This window comes from Sebastes fasciatus, chromosome 16, assembly GCF_043250625.1.
Source record: "Sebastes fasciatus isolate fSebFas1 chromosome 16, fSebFas1.pri, whole genome shotgun sequence".
NCBI lineage: Eukaryota > Metazoa > Chordata > Actinopteri > Perciformes > Sebastidae > Sebastes > Sebastes fasciatus.
Genome location: NC_133810.1, coordinates 6,951,060 through 6,967,237, shown reverse-complemented (window position 1 = coordinate 6,967,237; position 16,178 = coordinate 6,951,060). Strand labels below are relative to the sequence as shown.

Sequence of the window (16,178 nt, the reverse complement as noted above, 5' to 3'; positions counted from 1 at the left end):
AAGAGTCTTAAATTAGATGGCCGGTATTTTGACCAAAAGAGAGAGTTTACCTGCCACCTTCAGCTCTGTTATACTTGAATGCCTCCAAATAGATTTCTAATGCATTACGCTTAAGGCTTTCATATAGTGGAGGGGGGGGGGTGCAGAAAACCCAAATCAGTTTCTTGACTTCTTCCACCTCATACAGTTGAGTGGTCAGGTTATCACACCGTCGTTTGGTGTCTTCACGCCACCAAGTCCCAATGCTGTCTGGAGCCATTGGGTTTCCATTACCCCAAATCCATTCCACTCATTTAAAATTAATGGCTGTGGACCTTCCCTGACCCCTGAGGTAAGCCCTGCCAAGTCTTTTTCTTTTAGAACACCTTGGGGATTAAGTTTTCCTCTCCTTATCTATTCTATCATTGAGTAGATGGTATGGTAATATTTGGGTGCTCATTGGATTTTTCAGCCCTGTCTCCAAAAAATGACGTTCCCATGCAACGGAATTGTGAGTTACGTTTCGAGGGAAACGTATTTTGTCGAGGATTATGTTTGTTTTGGACGTATCCCAAATACGTTTGTACACCCTGGACTGATCGCACCCTTCCCTACAGTCTGTGGCATTCAGCCTAATGGTTTCAACTGAAACCCTTTGTTTGTTGCCACAGTCCGGCCTCACCAAATGGCGAATGAATGATGCAGTAATTTGTAAGTAATTTGAGTATTAGAGTATTTAACTTAGTTTGCGTACTTTTTTTAAGCCCAACCATGATGTATTTCTTAAACCTAACTAAGAAATCGTGTTGCCTAAACATAACCACAACCGTTTCATGGCAACAACATGGTGTGAAATGACATGTGTAAAAGCCTAATATGTGTTATCATGACACAAGAAAGTCCTTAACTTGTCATGCTATTTATAAACCTTCCCCATCAGATCAGGTTGGCTGACAGAAAAGCACCACCGTTATCCTTGAAATCCAATTCTAGGCAAGTGTCTTAATAAAGCGCGGGTTAACATAGCTGGAGGAAACAATGGAAAGCTACAGTTTTTCAACTGTGTTATAATTATATCAAATTACTCTCAATGTGAATAACCTGCGCTATATTATTTTCCCTTTTATGGCAGCTGGATGGAAATTTAGACAATAGAGGCTCTCATGTAGTGAATTTGAGCAGCAGCATTTGTCCTACATTTCCAGTGCTAAGTGTACACAATCTACCAGATGGTACTGTAAACACACACTCCAGAATGTATAAATTCACTCATAAAAGGGCCCTGATGCATAATGTTACACTGTTATAAGCTGAGCTGTATTACTTTTGCTCATTTCTCCGGCTGCTTATCCACCGTGAAAATGCAGGCCTATCTGTTCAAAGTCATGAGATGCACAAGGCAGCGTATTCAGCCGCCACCCATGACTTGGTGAATGGTGAGAAGGGGTGAGGATTGGGGGGTGTTGGGGGACATTACCCTGGGCTCCTTTTTTTTCCCTGCACCCTGAGGACACAGCCATTGGTGGTGGAGGGAGGGAGGGAGGTTTCTCAGGCTTATCAGCAGGACAGCACCCAGCGCTCTAATCGCCGGGTCCCAGAGACAGCCGGAGGTAAAGGGAGAGTGGATGGGTGAGCAACATCCAAGCAGAGAAAAAATAGAGAGGAAGGAGAGAAGGAAAAAAAAAAGGCAATGTTTATACCTCGTAGGTTACATCAAATGACAGCTGCTTTACAGTTCAGTGCATAACTGAGTAGAAATCCTTTTGGTGAGAAGAGACAAGTGCAGATTCTGTCCCACGGCACATTGTTGGTGATGAAATGCAGAGACTTCGCAGTTGCATCACAAGTCTCTTAGCAACCACAGCAGGTGCCATCTTGAAAGCATCCTTAAGAAGAGGCAACATGCAAAAAGATGTGAAAAGATAGACGTGGGTCAGTTCATTGAAGTGTCCCTCCCTGACGTCCTCCTCCCTATGCAGACTTTGTCTCCATAACAACGTTACCTGGCTGTGTCCTTTGCTCATATTTCTAAAGTTGAATTGAATCTCTAAAATCCCAGAAAGTCAAACAGAGGCTGAATGAGGGGAAAGTAGATTGATGGAGTACTTCTCTAACAGGCACGTGGAGATTAAAACAACACTTTCTTACTCACAACTCATCAAGCACTGCCGCTTGATTGGTGCCCCTAGGCATGGTAGACTGACGCACAGGGTACCCCTCTTATGTTACGTTACGACGTGTCAATATACGCTTGTTATATACATAGTGTCCTTTCAAAATAAACCTCCGTTTTCACAGGAAATCAGCTTTAGTCAACACAACCACTTCCAACTCGTCAATTAACGCCATTTGGTAAGCGCCCCTCGGCATCAGAAACTGACGCACGGAGGCACTCTTTAGCGACAATATGTGACGAACTGGGCTTTCAGCTAACTCCAATGTAAACATACCAGTATTTGACGAGTTGGGAGTGAGAATGTGATGTTGTGGTTGACGTTAACTTCACTGACTAGCGACTCACGTGACTCACAGGACAGAATGATACTAACGAGTCACGTGATTAACGACTGACGTGACGAAATAAGCCAACATTACTTTTGGTTTCACACGGAACACGAACAGCCGTCTCCTGGTTGAAAGTCGTGTTTGTTTGACCCATCCACCACTCCTCCCACCCGTCCTTAGCAGACTCACTCTGTACACTACGTCCTTTGCTCTGATCATGGGATAAAACTGTGAGTGGGTTAACATTGGCATTAGTTGAAAGCCCTTTGCGTTGCATACAGTCGCTAAAGGGTGCCTCAGTTTGTTGGTATCCGATGCCGAGGGGCACTTACCAAGCAGCGGTACTTGACGAGTTTGGAGTGAGAACAGGTTGATTAAAAAAACATATCCATCCAAAGAAAAGCACTTTAAACACAGTCCTCCAACAGTATTTTGTAGGACACAAATAAGAAAACATTTTTTTGTTAGTTTACCTTTGAAATTGTGAGGCATTGCAGGTAAAGCAGTGTGATTCCCTGCTGGCAACACATTCTGTAAACTCTCCATGAGTTTGTAATACAATAAGGAAGTGCTACAGGCAGTAAATAATAGATTCATATTTTATCAGAAAAGCTTCGACGCAGCCAGAATCCAGGTATGGTTGTAACCCCAGAGCTCATTGTGATAGAGCACATAGTGTTCCATTCTCCACACTTGATTTACTGCTGTGACTGGTTTAAAAGAAAGACAATAGGATTGGTGCTATTGATAATTAGTTTTTAATGTGCCACACTCATCATGTCCAATTTCATGCCCCTTAGGCAGCTGATCACAGATTTAATCAACACATTATTGCTTGCTATACTTAAAGTGACTGGAGGCAGGGCTTCTCTCTGTGTATGTGTGTGTGTATGTGTGTGTGTTTGTGTGTGTAAAGGGGACACGGTGTTGCCGTGTGTTTGTGTGATCGCAGAGCAAGCGAGGGAGGGTTGTCAGCATGTGCATCCATCCCAGCGACGTCCTTCTTTGATAGACATTGAATGTGTGTTCCAGGCCATTAACCAAGAGCTACGTTTGAAGATGACGCGCTTGGAAGCGCGTTGTCGTGCTGTGTCGAATGGAAGCCATTGTTATTATTGTGTTTCTATGTAGTGAAGAGGAGTGTCCGGGCCTCGCTCACCTGATGAATACAGATGAAAGCAGGGCTGTTATGTCTGGGGTTTTTCAGACCGCTGTCATAACACCTGGGAATTTTTTGTTGTTGTTGTTGTTACTATGTGAGGTTGGCTCAATTTTTAAAACATGTGTTTTTGTTTTTTATATCATACAAATGCTCAGTGTTTCAGTGGTGGGACCAAATCAGATGAAATAGTGTTTTAAATGCATCGGCGGTTAAGGTCCTGTTCCATTGCAGCATATCAAAATATGTTGATGCATTAGTATTGTGTATTATGCAGTAAAAGATCTTCTGCTCTATTGCTTTTTATTCTTTTGTCTAGGATAAGTGATTTTGCTTCGTTGGTTTGTCCGTCCATTCATCTGTCTATCAAGACATCCTAACTACTGTCAATGAATTTGGATATTGTTATTGTATTCATAATAATGAAGGCTTCACATAAGAGTAATAAATGGTGTTTGTTTGTGTCCAATACTACAACCTTACAGTACATGATAATATTTATAGAACTAACACTAACAAGTACTTTATTTGGGACTAAAACCATACAAAATTAATTATTCAAAAGACTGAAATTAATAGGAAATATAGTTCCAGCAGTAAGCAGCTATGAGCTCTTGTATCAGGAGCAGTGGCCTTTACTGAGTTTTCTTTTCTTTATGGTTAACTGTGTCGGTCTGTAAACGGTGATGGATGTTTACAACGGAGAGCTTGGGTAATATTTTTCCCTTTCACCTTTAACTTTTTCTTCCCTAAGACTTTGGATAACCTGGAGGGTTTGCTCACAGCGTCTGATTGTTTGTGATTTCAAATGTGTTTTATTGAGTTTTCCATTTTCCATTTAACAAAAACAAGACAGGAAACCTTTTTTTAGAAAATGTAACACTGTTCAGCTCAGCACAGACGAACAAAAGCAACAAAACAAATTGTTCTCTACAGGCACATCTGTCAAATATTGCACATCATCTTGAGGCAATTATCACTGTATCACCACTTCAACTACTGGAATTAGGCTATAGCACCTCATATACTTCATATAAAAAGCTCTAGTTAGAATGGCAGATACATTACCAGTTACATATTCAAGGAAGATTTTCTAGATTTTGTTTAAGTTAGCTGTTTTGGCGTGTATTCAACAAGTCAGGAGGTCTAGCAGAATATGCTCCATTATCATCAAACTGTATACCGCCTGAACAGTTTAGTTAGCTAATAGTGTTAAATTGTATTTTATTTATGCTCATGAGGTGTAAAAATATGATATTCTTATTATATAATATCTTCCTTTTGTATTTTGGCTTTGCATTTTTTTGTTCTTGGCTGCTGGTTTTGTACCTGCAGAACTTCACAGGTTAATCTTGACCATTGCTCACAACAAAGAGACTCTTATAAGTGGCCAGGCTAGTAGTGAGTGAGTATAGAGGAAGAGAAAGAGGCAGAAAATGGGACAACTGGAGCCAAAAAGAGTAGTGGCTGTGTTTATCTGGAGCTGCTTAGCTCCCTGGCTGAGAGTGAAATGTAGAGAGAGACACTGGGAGGTAGTGGAGGCCTTCATTAAATGCAGCTCAGGCCCTGGTGAAACCCTGGTTAATGTCCCTATCATCTCTGGAGTGGTCCAACGTCTAGCTCTCTGTCCAAATGACTCATGTTTAATGCATCTGTGCAGTCCTTGTCATTTAACCCCACCTCTGGAGGTTGTAGGTCGGGGTGGAATAGCGAAGGCTCCCACAAGACCCATAAGGGGCAAAGCGACCATGCAGTTATTCTTCACCCGCTCTCCATTTACTTAACATGGGGAGAGCTGCTCCATGTTTCGCCTATCGCTGTGTAATCTCCCCAAAGCAAACCCCCCTCACCTCATCACACTGCATGAACCTGAACCCGAGGGTGGTCTGGGTTGACTATGCGGCTCTCTGAAGCACTTTGTTACTCTGCTTCCCGTGTGCTGCGGCTGAATGCTTAAGCAGGAGACAACTGATGCTATCCTGGGAGACTTTATGACTTACTCTTTAGTCTTCAGCTGAGCACTCCAGTTTATAGCTTTAGTAAAGGCTTTTTCAGGTGAGATCTAAGGCTGCCAAATGTACGTCCGTAGCTTAAATAACGCAAGAAACTTAGTCATTTTAAGCCAAACCATCTTTTTATTAAACCTAAACTAGTTTTGTTGGATTAGACGGAATAGATTTGTTGCGTTTTTGTCTGTGTGTTTTGTTTAAATTTACGTTACCACATGTTTAAGTGTTAAAAACCAACCTGGTCTCACAGGAAGGCATATAAATAGCACAACACTACACAGACGTGTTTTAGGCTTTTCGCGTGTCATTTGTACAACACGCAACAAAACTATGATAATTTTTGCAGTTAGGTTGAGGCAACAAAACCACTCACTTAGGTTTAGGCAATAAAACCACTTAGTTAGGCTAAGGAAAAGCATCATGGTTGGGCTCAAAATAAATATGTAAACTAAGTAAAATATGTACGTAAACTAAGAAAAATATGTACGTAAACTAAGTAAAATATTTACGTAAAATAAGTCAAATATGTATGTAAACTACGTAAAATATGTATGTAAACTAAGTAAAGTATTAACGTAAAATAAGTCAAATATGTATAAACTAAGTAAAATATGTATGTAAACTAAGTAAATTATTTACGTAAACTAAGTAAAATATGTATGTAAACTAAGTAAAATATGTACGTAAAATAAGTAAAATATGTATGTAAACTAAGTAAAATATGTATGTAAACTAAGTAAAATATGTATGTAAACTAAGTAAAATATGTATGTAAACTAAGTAAAATATGTATGTAAACTAAGTTAAGTACTTACGTAAACTAAGTACAATATGTATGTCAACTAAGTAAAATATGTACGTCAAATATGTACGTGAACTAAGTAAAATATTTATGTAATCTAAGTAAAATATTAACGTAAAATAGGTAAAATATGTATGTAAACTAAGTAAAATATGTATGTAAACTAAGTAAAATATGTATGTAAACTAAGTGAAATATGTACGGAAACAACATAACATCAGTACGGAAAACACGACACAAACGTCACTAACATAACTTACAAAACAATACACCGCTCTTTTTTGTAGAAGAGGAGCATACTGCCTTTAAGCTTGCAGAGATACTGTACATGTCCAAGCAAATGAGCAACGATTCAACAGGATACATGATTTTCACTGATGTGGAATTCTGCTCTTTGTTTCACTCGATCTTCACGTTGCATTTTCCTCTGATTTCTCCCAGCTTAGATGCAAAGACTGCCTCTCTTTCACTCCTCTTCTCCATCACTTACACACATCCACTCAATCTCTGCCTCTCTGTCTTGCTCTGGATAATTGTAATTAGAACATCACCATGATTGAAATTTGGCAAAAGTTGAAGAGGAAATAGGTTTTCTAATCAAAAGCTGCCTCGTAGCTGGAATCCTGATGCTTACTTGGCTGAAAAATGTTCTTCAACGATGGGGGCCAAAATGGATGCCAGACTGTATACTGAGGGCCAACGCTGCTCTCCCTCTCCCTCTGCAATGTTGAATGTCATACACAAGTCCCAGTTGAGCCTGTTTCAGCCAGTTTCCACTTATTTATTTAAAAAGTTCTGCTGTCATTTTGATAATGGGTTAGATGAGAACATTGATACCACTGTCATGTCTGCCTCTTAAATATGAAGCCTGTTGTAAGAGTTCAAACCTTACACTTCAACTTAACCTCAACCTTCTCAAATCAGCTGTGGTCTTGTAATGATTCTCTTTTTGCAGAAGGAAACAGCATGAATGACTTTCCTTTGCATTTTTACCTGGCTTCTCCTGTACTCTACAAGCATGCACCTCTATGCACTTGCAAATGGTGGCGATTCAATCTAGATGGGGCTTTGAATGCTAACCTTCCTTTCTGTTTTTCTCCCCTCCTCTCTTCTACCTTTACCCACCTATCCTCCTCCTCTTCTTCCAAACGCAGGAGCTGCCCAGGAACCAGGTAAGCCTTCATCACGTCTCCTTTCCTTCTCCTCGTCACATCCTCTCACCATGTGTCCAGCTTCTGTCTCTTTTCAAAACATCTTGTGCTTGTGTATTGCTTTGGACCAATCCACAATCTTCTCCAGTTTCTCTCATTCTCTCACACATTTAGATTTCTATCTGCCTTCTCCACACCCGATTTCTTCCAAATCTCATGTTGCTTCCAGTGCTGCTGACTGACACATCTTCAGATGCTTACCAATGTTCTAAATAGCGCTGTCTGTAGCATCCTAGCGTACACTGCAGTTAACCAGATAGTGCTGAGACAGAACTCCAAAATTTTAAAAGAATTTTGGCAAAATGACAAAACTTTGAATGAAACTCATTGTAAGAAATAATAATGCCGTTTCCAGTTGTCTCTGTTTGTACACACACCGTGTGTCTGTTCTTAGCTCTGACTGCAGACTTGTTGTTATTGACTATTTGTTCCTCTCACAGGTTTCATTCTTAAGACATGAATGTTGCCTTTCAAATCCAGATTTGAATGTTTGTGATAAACTTCTGGTTCGTTTTGAACACAACAAGCTGAACTATTGTTTAAGTCGTTTTTTGGTAGAGAAGCAAGGATGTCGTGTAGGAAATGGAGAGTTTTGGCTGTTGACAACCAACGACAGCCAAGTTTCTCTTGACATTCTGCTCTGTGTGTTTGGACTTTCTGCAGTCTGTTCATTGTATTTACAGTTTCAATGCATTTATAGAAATGTTGACATGGGTCCTGTCAAACCCAAAAAAAGGGTCTAAAAGCAGAGAATTTTTTTTTTGGACCATGCATTCTCAGATATGTTGTAGAGATGCTGTTTAAGAGTTTTTACCTGTTTGATAGCCATGCGGTAGCTTCATAGCAACTAAACCACATCCACATGTTCTTCTCAGTTCCTCTGTCCATTAAAATTACTGCATGTACTGCACAAACACACAGCAGCAAATTATTCATAAACGATTGCAAGTTTAAAATCAAGTATGTTAGTCTGAGATAAATGCTCTTTTCATTCACTAATTCATTCCAGTGGCTTCTATTGGCTGTTCTTTGGATCGCTTTTGTCAGTTAAACTCAAAACTTAAATTAAAAGACTGTCAGGATTGTGCACTTTGAAACATCTGTGCAGGAAGTGTTGAGTATCATTAACAGTAGCTTCAAGCTACTACAAAATACTTTCTAAAACATTCAATGTTGATTTTGGCGGTCCCTGTGGACAAAAGTGGTACTGTGTCCGAGCACCAGAGTCCCTTTAGAAAACCTCTCATTTTACTGCAGCAGGGTCTGACAGTGATCCCCGCTCAGTCCTGGTTCTGGTTCTCCCGTGCCTCCCTTCCCTCCAGCGGGCCCAGCAATACTTCCTGGGCCTCCAGCAGCGTGGTGACAGTGTTGGCTCCCAGCAGGGACCAGCGGAGCAGCGAGGCGAAGCTCTGCACTCCTGGACGGAGGAGGAGCCGCTGCTGCCGGGCGGGGAGCCCTCCACTTCCTGCAGTGTGAAGGCGACAGCGAAGCTGAATCTGGGTCTGTCCACGGCGGGCTGGTCGCTGCCGGAGGCCCCGCTGGAGCTGAGGGAGGTTCTGGTGAACCTAACTTGTTTGGTGTGATTTTGCGGGGAATCAGACCCAATGACAGGCATTAAGAATAACTATAGACAATATTCTCGCTGATGGTCTTGTTTACTTATGTAGATCATTTAGAGGCATCAGTATTAAATTGAGACTGTTTCATAACCAGTTAAAATTCAGGATACGGGAAGACAAGTTCAACATAATAAAATATAACAATGAGTAATGAAGGCCTGTCTCTAATAGAAGCCAGTTTCACATAAATTCTTTCTGCAGTTGAGGTAAATAAAACTAATGGCTGCATGTTGAGAATTTATGGTAGATTAACTACGTTTTGAATGATTGAAATTAAAATATAATAAAAAAAAAAAACATTATTTCCCTGGTTAGAATGTGCTTCAATAGCTACGCTTACGAGAAAATAATAGTATGCTGTGAATCAAGTCATGCCGCCTCTCCTCACCCCCCCTCTCCGCTATCTCTCCTCTACCAAGCCTTTTAATCCAATTAGCAGTGCCGGCGACAGTTATTTATATGTACATGAATTAGAATTGAACAGTAAGAGATCCTCCCTTGGGGCCGATTGAACGGAGCCCAGTCCTTCACAGGCCCGTCCTCGGTCACAAACCTACGCCGCTGCCACCAAGCAGTGGTGGTCTCCGCAGCCGATCGCCAACTAAGCAGCAACAGAAACTCACACCTACATGCGCTGCCAATGACATCATCATCTCATCTGACTTTAATGTGAAAATCAGCGCACACGTTTTTATCCTCGGCAGTGAAATACTTGTTTCATCTTCCCAATGTTATCTTTTCTAAAACTGTCAAGACTAAAGAAATATTTGACTCGTACACATTTGGACACAGCTGTCTTCTTAGTGTTCAGGTTCATCAAAGATCTATCGTTCTGTTGCACTCCATTGCGTCGGACTGAAACCGTCGATGTGCCAAATGAGTATGTAAGCTGCCAAATATGTCTCTCTTACCCTTTTGAACTATTTGCCAATGATCGCTGTACTTCAGAGGGTTAGAAATGTCGCAATATTGGCAGCATAACCCGTTTAAAAGGTTTAAATACAATGTGTTTGGAAATTAATATTTAGAACATTTCAGAAGATGGATTCATTATTGATGCCCTTTTTAGTCTAGTCACGCAGATGTTCATGTTTACAGTTGTTTGGCTGCAAAGTCACTTGAACTTAAACTTAATTATGAGGCAATTAAAGAACTTAATAAAAAGTTCCAGACAGTTTCTTTTGGATTGAATAAAAAGAAATCAACCTACGATTGCATTAGCTTTTGATTAATCTTCATTTATTCTCAGTTTGCAATACAAACCCTCGTTGTATAAGTGTACATTAAATAAAACTAAAATAGAAAGTAATAAAAGTAACAAGGTAGAGATCACACGTAACAAAACCAAAGATAAAAACAACAAAAAGTCTTCATCTTCAGATTTGTCCTTTAGATTGTCACCCGTTTGTTCTTGTGCACTACCGATACCTGAGTGTGATTTAATGTCATTTTACATACACAGTGAATACAACAGGCTCCACAAACGGATCCTAGGTACCTTGAGATGTTGTGTATGATAACTGTTAAATCATCTACAAGCAATGGAGTCAACGGGTGAAAACAAGACTGACCAGCTGATCACTCTCTAGAAACAGAGTCCAAGATTGTTAAAGGGACAGTTCACCCCAAAATCAAAAATACATTTTTCTATTAGTACTTTTATCAGAGTATTTTTACCCAGTATATGAAAACAATGACTAATAAAGTGACTAATGGTTAACTTGCTATAACCTATGATGAGAGCTGAACTAATGTAAGACATGCCTGCAGTAAGTCCTCCCTCAGACGATGTCAAAATGCCGATATTTACTGTAAACTGTTATAATCTAGATGTTTTGGTGTGAGTTGCGAGTGTTGGAGATATTGGCCGTAGAGATGTCTAAAATATAATGGAACGGCACTCAGCCTTTAGTGCTCAAAGCATCAAACAATACATTTGAAAAACTCAACAACGATGTTTCTTTCCAGAAAGCATGACCAGGTTACTCAAGATAATACACAGATCTTGTTGTGAGCTGTTTCATGTAGGAACTATTTTCTTTTTACCGTGCAGAAGGAAGCAAGCATCTACTCATGGACGATAGGCTCATGCTGGTGACAGCAATGAAAACATTAATGGTGTCATCCTTGGATAACGTTAGCTAGCTCGGTGGTGGTAGGTGAGCTGGCAGTATCGAGTTTATGAACGATTCCTTCTGCGCGATGATAAGGTTGGTGGGTGTAGTTTGGTAGAGAGAAAATAGTTCCTACATGAAACTGCTCACAACAAGGTCAGTAAGGGTCATGATGTGCATTTTTGATTTGGGAGTGAACTGCCCCTTTAACACTATTATATATGTAATAGCATTCATTAACAGGGAAACAGAAGAAAGGTTATAATCATTAATATTATTATTATTATTAGTAGTAGCAGTAGTGGTAGTGGCAGTAGTATCAACTAAGCATTTAATAATCATTCTCAGGGCGTCAAATACCGATGCTTTGTCACGGCTGTCGGCGTTTTCCATTAACTACCATGTAAACCCATTTGCGGCAACAGTAAACGCTCTGAGACAGTGTGACGGGAGTGTGGTGACGTAATTTAAAGAACGAAAAGAGACACACCGGGCGGGCAGGCGAGGAGGTGGACGGGTCCAACAAACACAAGGCTTACATACAGGAGATTCATGTCTTGTTCGTTAAGTTTCACTTTCACGTTCAGTTGGTTGGTGTCCCGTGTTCACTTAAGCCCAACCATGTCGTTTTTTTTTCCTAAACCTAACTAAGTGGTTTTGTTGCCTAAGCCTAAAGTGACTCCAATGGCCGTGACAAAGCGGCGGTATGTGACGGGTTGGGATGAGAACGTGTTGGCTGAGCGTGACAATTTGGAAATAGGTTATTTCCTTAACTTCACTGGAGTAAACCAGTTCTAAAAATGGACCAGATTTGAAAAAACAGAGAGCGAGCAAAAATATTTCTTGCAGTCAAAGGTCTCAGTGCTTCCTGAGTTGACCTGCCACTACAGACAAGACTTCTCTTCTGCTGCGTGGGTGACTTGTGTGCTCGCGCTGTATGCCAATCAATAGAATGGAAGACATGAGAGGATGGAGGTTGGCTGAGGGACGCTGCAGTTAAACACAAGGAGTCTTATCCATGTGTGCACAGAGAGAGGCTCTTTAAACACACACACACACAAACACGTTGCATTTATGTGTGTGCATTCACATATACACACTCAGAGTACAGTTCAGATTAATGGCTAAATCAATCACACGCATACAGTGTTTGCTTGTCATCCTGTATGCTTTTCTTTTATAACACAGGTTCAATTTCCCAGGCTACTGAAGCTCTATCAGCCTTCCCTCAGAATATGTATTCAGCAAGGTCATCTCTCACTGCGCCAAGAAAATTTCCCAACCGCAGGATGTGTCTTTGCTATTGCAATGTCAATAGTCCCCCAGTCCCGTGCATTGCAATCTACATTCGTCACTACACGAGCTGCTTAGAGCAACGCTGTGAGCTGAGACCTTGTTTTGACTCCTGTTGACTCACATTTCTTCAGGTAATGACAGGATGAATTTGTTATCTTATTCAAGCTCTCAAGTAGTGACAAATCAGTCTCATGGCAGTTCGTAAAATAGATACTAAATTTAATCTATTTGATTTGTGTACATTGACACAAATTTCCCTTTTTTTGTGACGCTCAGCACGACTTTCAACAACGGATTGTTAGTGCGTTTTACTACGAATGTCCAGCAACACGTCACGTGTCGATTTCCGCTCCAGTCTTTTCAAAATAAAACTACTTAGTTAGGTTTAGGAAAAGATTGACTTGGTTAGGCTTAGGCAACAAACTACTTAGATGGGTTTAGGAATATATCGACTTGGTTAGGATTAGGCAACAAACTACTTAGTTGGGTTTAGGAACAGATCGCGGTTGGATAAAAAAAACTCCTGAAGTGCCGTAATTTAAGTAAGGAAGTTACGTGACAAATAAATCAACATTGACTTCTAGTTTCACACGGGACACGTACATCATTCTCCTTGGCAAAAGTCTGGTGTTTTTTGACCCACCAATCCACCCCAACATTCTCCCTAGTCGCCGCTCGTCGCTCTTTATACTTCCCGGTTCACAATTACCTGGATTACATGAGAAATGATTTTGTGCTGACCATCACAAAAAAAGGGAAATTTGTGTCTATGTACACAAATCAATACATTCAATTTCATGACTAGTTCATGAGCTGCTGTGCGACTGGGCTGGAAATAAATAGATAAATAAGAATAAAAAACAAAACATTGTAATTAAGTTCAACACTTTACAGTTTGCCAGTTTTAATTTAGCAGAGCAAAAATGTGTCAATCAAAACCTCTAATTCTACCACCGCCTTTTTATTATGACAGGAGGAAAGCGGCGAAGACAATTAATAAAATCTAGAAGATGAGGAAACTGCATGCTATAAAATATTACGATTGGAATTAGAGTTTACAGGGAGCAGAGAGGTTGGACTCCCGGCTCTTGTCAGTAATGAGGGTACGCACTGAGCCCAGTCAAAGAGCTGTCATGTGGGCTGCTCCATCTGCTCCGAGGGAACTACAAAGAAAAAGTTGGAGGACATTATGAGGGTGCAAAAGGGCAAGTGTTTTAATGTAGATTTAGATTTATTTAAAGATAAATTCTTAAAAGATGAGGTTATTTGACAGTTTTCCATCTTCATAATGCAGGCGAGGTATAATGACAACGGCTGTTTAAATTAATTATATTTGACACTTAAATAAATAAACTCATGTTCTGCTGCTCATTATCACCACCTGGTGACACATAGTGACTAAACCTACATTTAACATAGTCATGACCTCATCACTGAACTTGCTAAATCTATATAATGTGCATGTATAATGTGCAACATGCACACTTCTAACAAGAAGGAGTCAATAACAAAGTGTACCGATTTTTCCTCGAGGCTGTCTCAGGCTGTGTCAAATGAAAAAGGAAGATGATTAATTATGCTTAAATTAAATCAGGTTATAGTGATATTTAATCATAGTTTTGGATAATTCAACTTCAGCTTGATATTTACAGTATGGGGTAATATTAAATATTCATTCTTTGATTAGCAAACCTAATAATATGTATTTCTCAACAGAGGGTCGCACACAGTCATTTTATAATGATTAAATTATTTGTCCTAATTAAATCATCATGAAATAATAAAAACGACTGTGTGCAGTCCTCACTTGACAGTTTAGTCGGGGCTATATGACGGTATCCACCAGCCAATCAGGGCGAAGCAGAACACTGCAAAACTCTAGTCGTATTTTTACAAACCTAGTAAAAATTGAGCACACGATGTTGTTTTAACTAAGTGGTTTAATTTAATCCACAACATTAAGCTTGTGTTTACTGCAACCGAAAAGTGACGCTGACAAAGTGTCAGTATGTGACGAGTTGGGATGAGAACATTTTGGCTTCACACAGGACACAAACAGCATTCTCCTGGGTGAAAGGCCTGTGTTTGTTTGACCCGTACAAACTCCCACCCACCCTAAGCAGATTTCCTCGCTCTCTATACTATTTCAGTTGCTCTATCATGCATCGGTATGCAGTGTCGGTATTTGAAAAGTTTGGGAGTGAGAACGTGTTGGCATGCCAGGATCTACGGACAAAATCAGAAAACCCCAGTGGACTTTATCCCAATGTGTCTTAATCTTAAGGTTCTTAGAGCTGCTGAATCAGATTAATTAAAAATGAATAAAGTGATTATAATACATTTAATATAAATGGGGTCCCTCATGGTGCAGATCCTGCAAAGAATTCACAGATTTCTGCAGCTCTATGGGACTTTTTAGCCTCTTTTAGCTCACTGCTTTAGTATCATCCCATAATGAATCCAGTTTTAGTGCTCTGTTTGACCATGCTGGTATAGATATTGATGGCACTGTTCCAGACCTCAAACCTTATTTTACATTACCTGTAATAAATAAAAGCCCTTCTGTTGGCCGGTGTTCATCCACTAGTTGTACTCTGAATACCACAGCTCCTTTGATTTGCTTATAAAAAGTCTTCCGATATGTGATGCCACGTGAAGTTCAAAAGCCTCTGTGCCTCTCAGTTACAGCTGGCAGTGTAAGCCGACGCTGAGTTTAGTCAACAAGCATAACAGTGTCTAAATAAGTGTTTTTGAGAAGAAGCAACACGCCCACTGACATTTTTCACTCCATCATTAGCGTTTGTCTCCTGAGATCGCCAAATGTCATTTTTCGTTGTTCATTTTTTGTCCTGAAGTATCAATGCTCAATGTCAGTGTCTTCGGACCCGCCCCACTCCCACTCCGTGATGGAGTGAACTCTGTTTGTAGTCACTCTCTCAGCTGAATGAAGCTCCCTTCTTTAAGGTGGAGGGTATAAATACAGCGACAAGCTTCGGGACAAACTTTCCTCTCTCCGGCGGAAACAGGAACTGTTGTCATTCCATAACCATGGTTTCGTATCAAGAGAGAACTGTTATACACAGCACTAAAAATAAGTCACATAAGTAACCGTGTGGGAAGTGAGGTAGCAGAATAATTACTTTCACTCCACAGAAAATAGGCCTAAGCCTAATGACAAAAAATCAGAATCAGAATCTGGTTTATTACCAAGTTCACATACAAGGAATTTGCATTACAATTACAATAAATATATCAAAAATAGGCCTACTATTTCAAAAACTACCGTGTATCTGTTTACAATGAAAGAACTTGGCAAGAATGTGCAAAGATATATTCGAGGGCAAAGGTTGACATTATTAAAAATAAAAAGAATATTCAATATGCAGAGAAACTAAAACTAGAAAGTAGAACTTACTCCCAGGCCTCTTTGGTGCCATTTCTTTCTTTTTTGTAGACCTCTTGTTTTTAACTCTGGTGTTTATGA

At 40.1% G+C, this 16,178-nt stretch overlaps 1 protein-coding gene across 5 annotated transcripts in view; it reads left to right on the top strand.

Moving 5' to 3' along the window:
- cadm1a (cell adhesion molecule 1a) overlaps positions 1–16,178 on the top strand; it is a 420,394-nt gene that overhangs the window by 275,664 nt on the left and 128,552 nt on the right. For 4 of the 5 annotated variants that reach the window (XM_074609889.1, XM_074609888.1, XM_074609887.1 and 1 more), the window contains exon 2: positions 7,609–7,626. The exons of the other annotated variant lie outside the window; for it this stretch is intronic. In XM_074609889.1, coding sequence (XP_074465990.1) covers positions 7,609–7,626 — 18 coding nt within the window. The remainder of the gene's footprint in view (positions 1–7,608; positions 7,627–16,178) is intronic. 5 annotated transcript variants of the gene reach the window in all.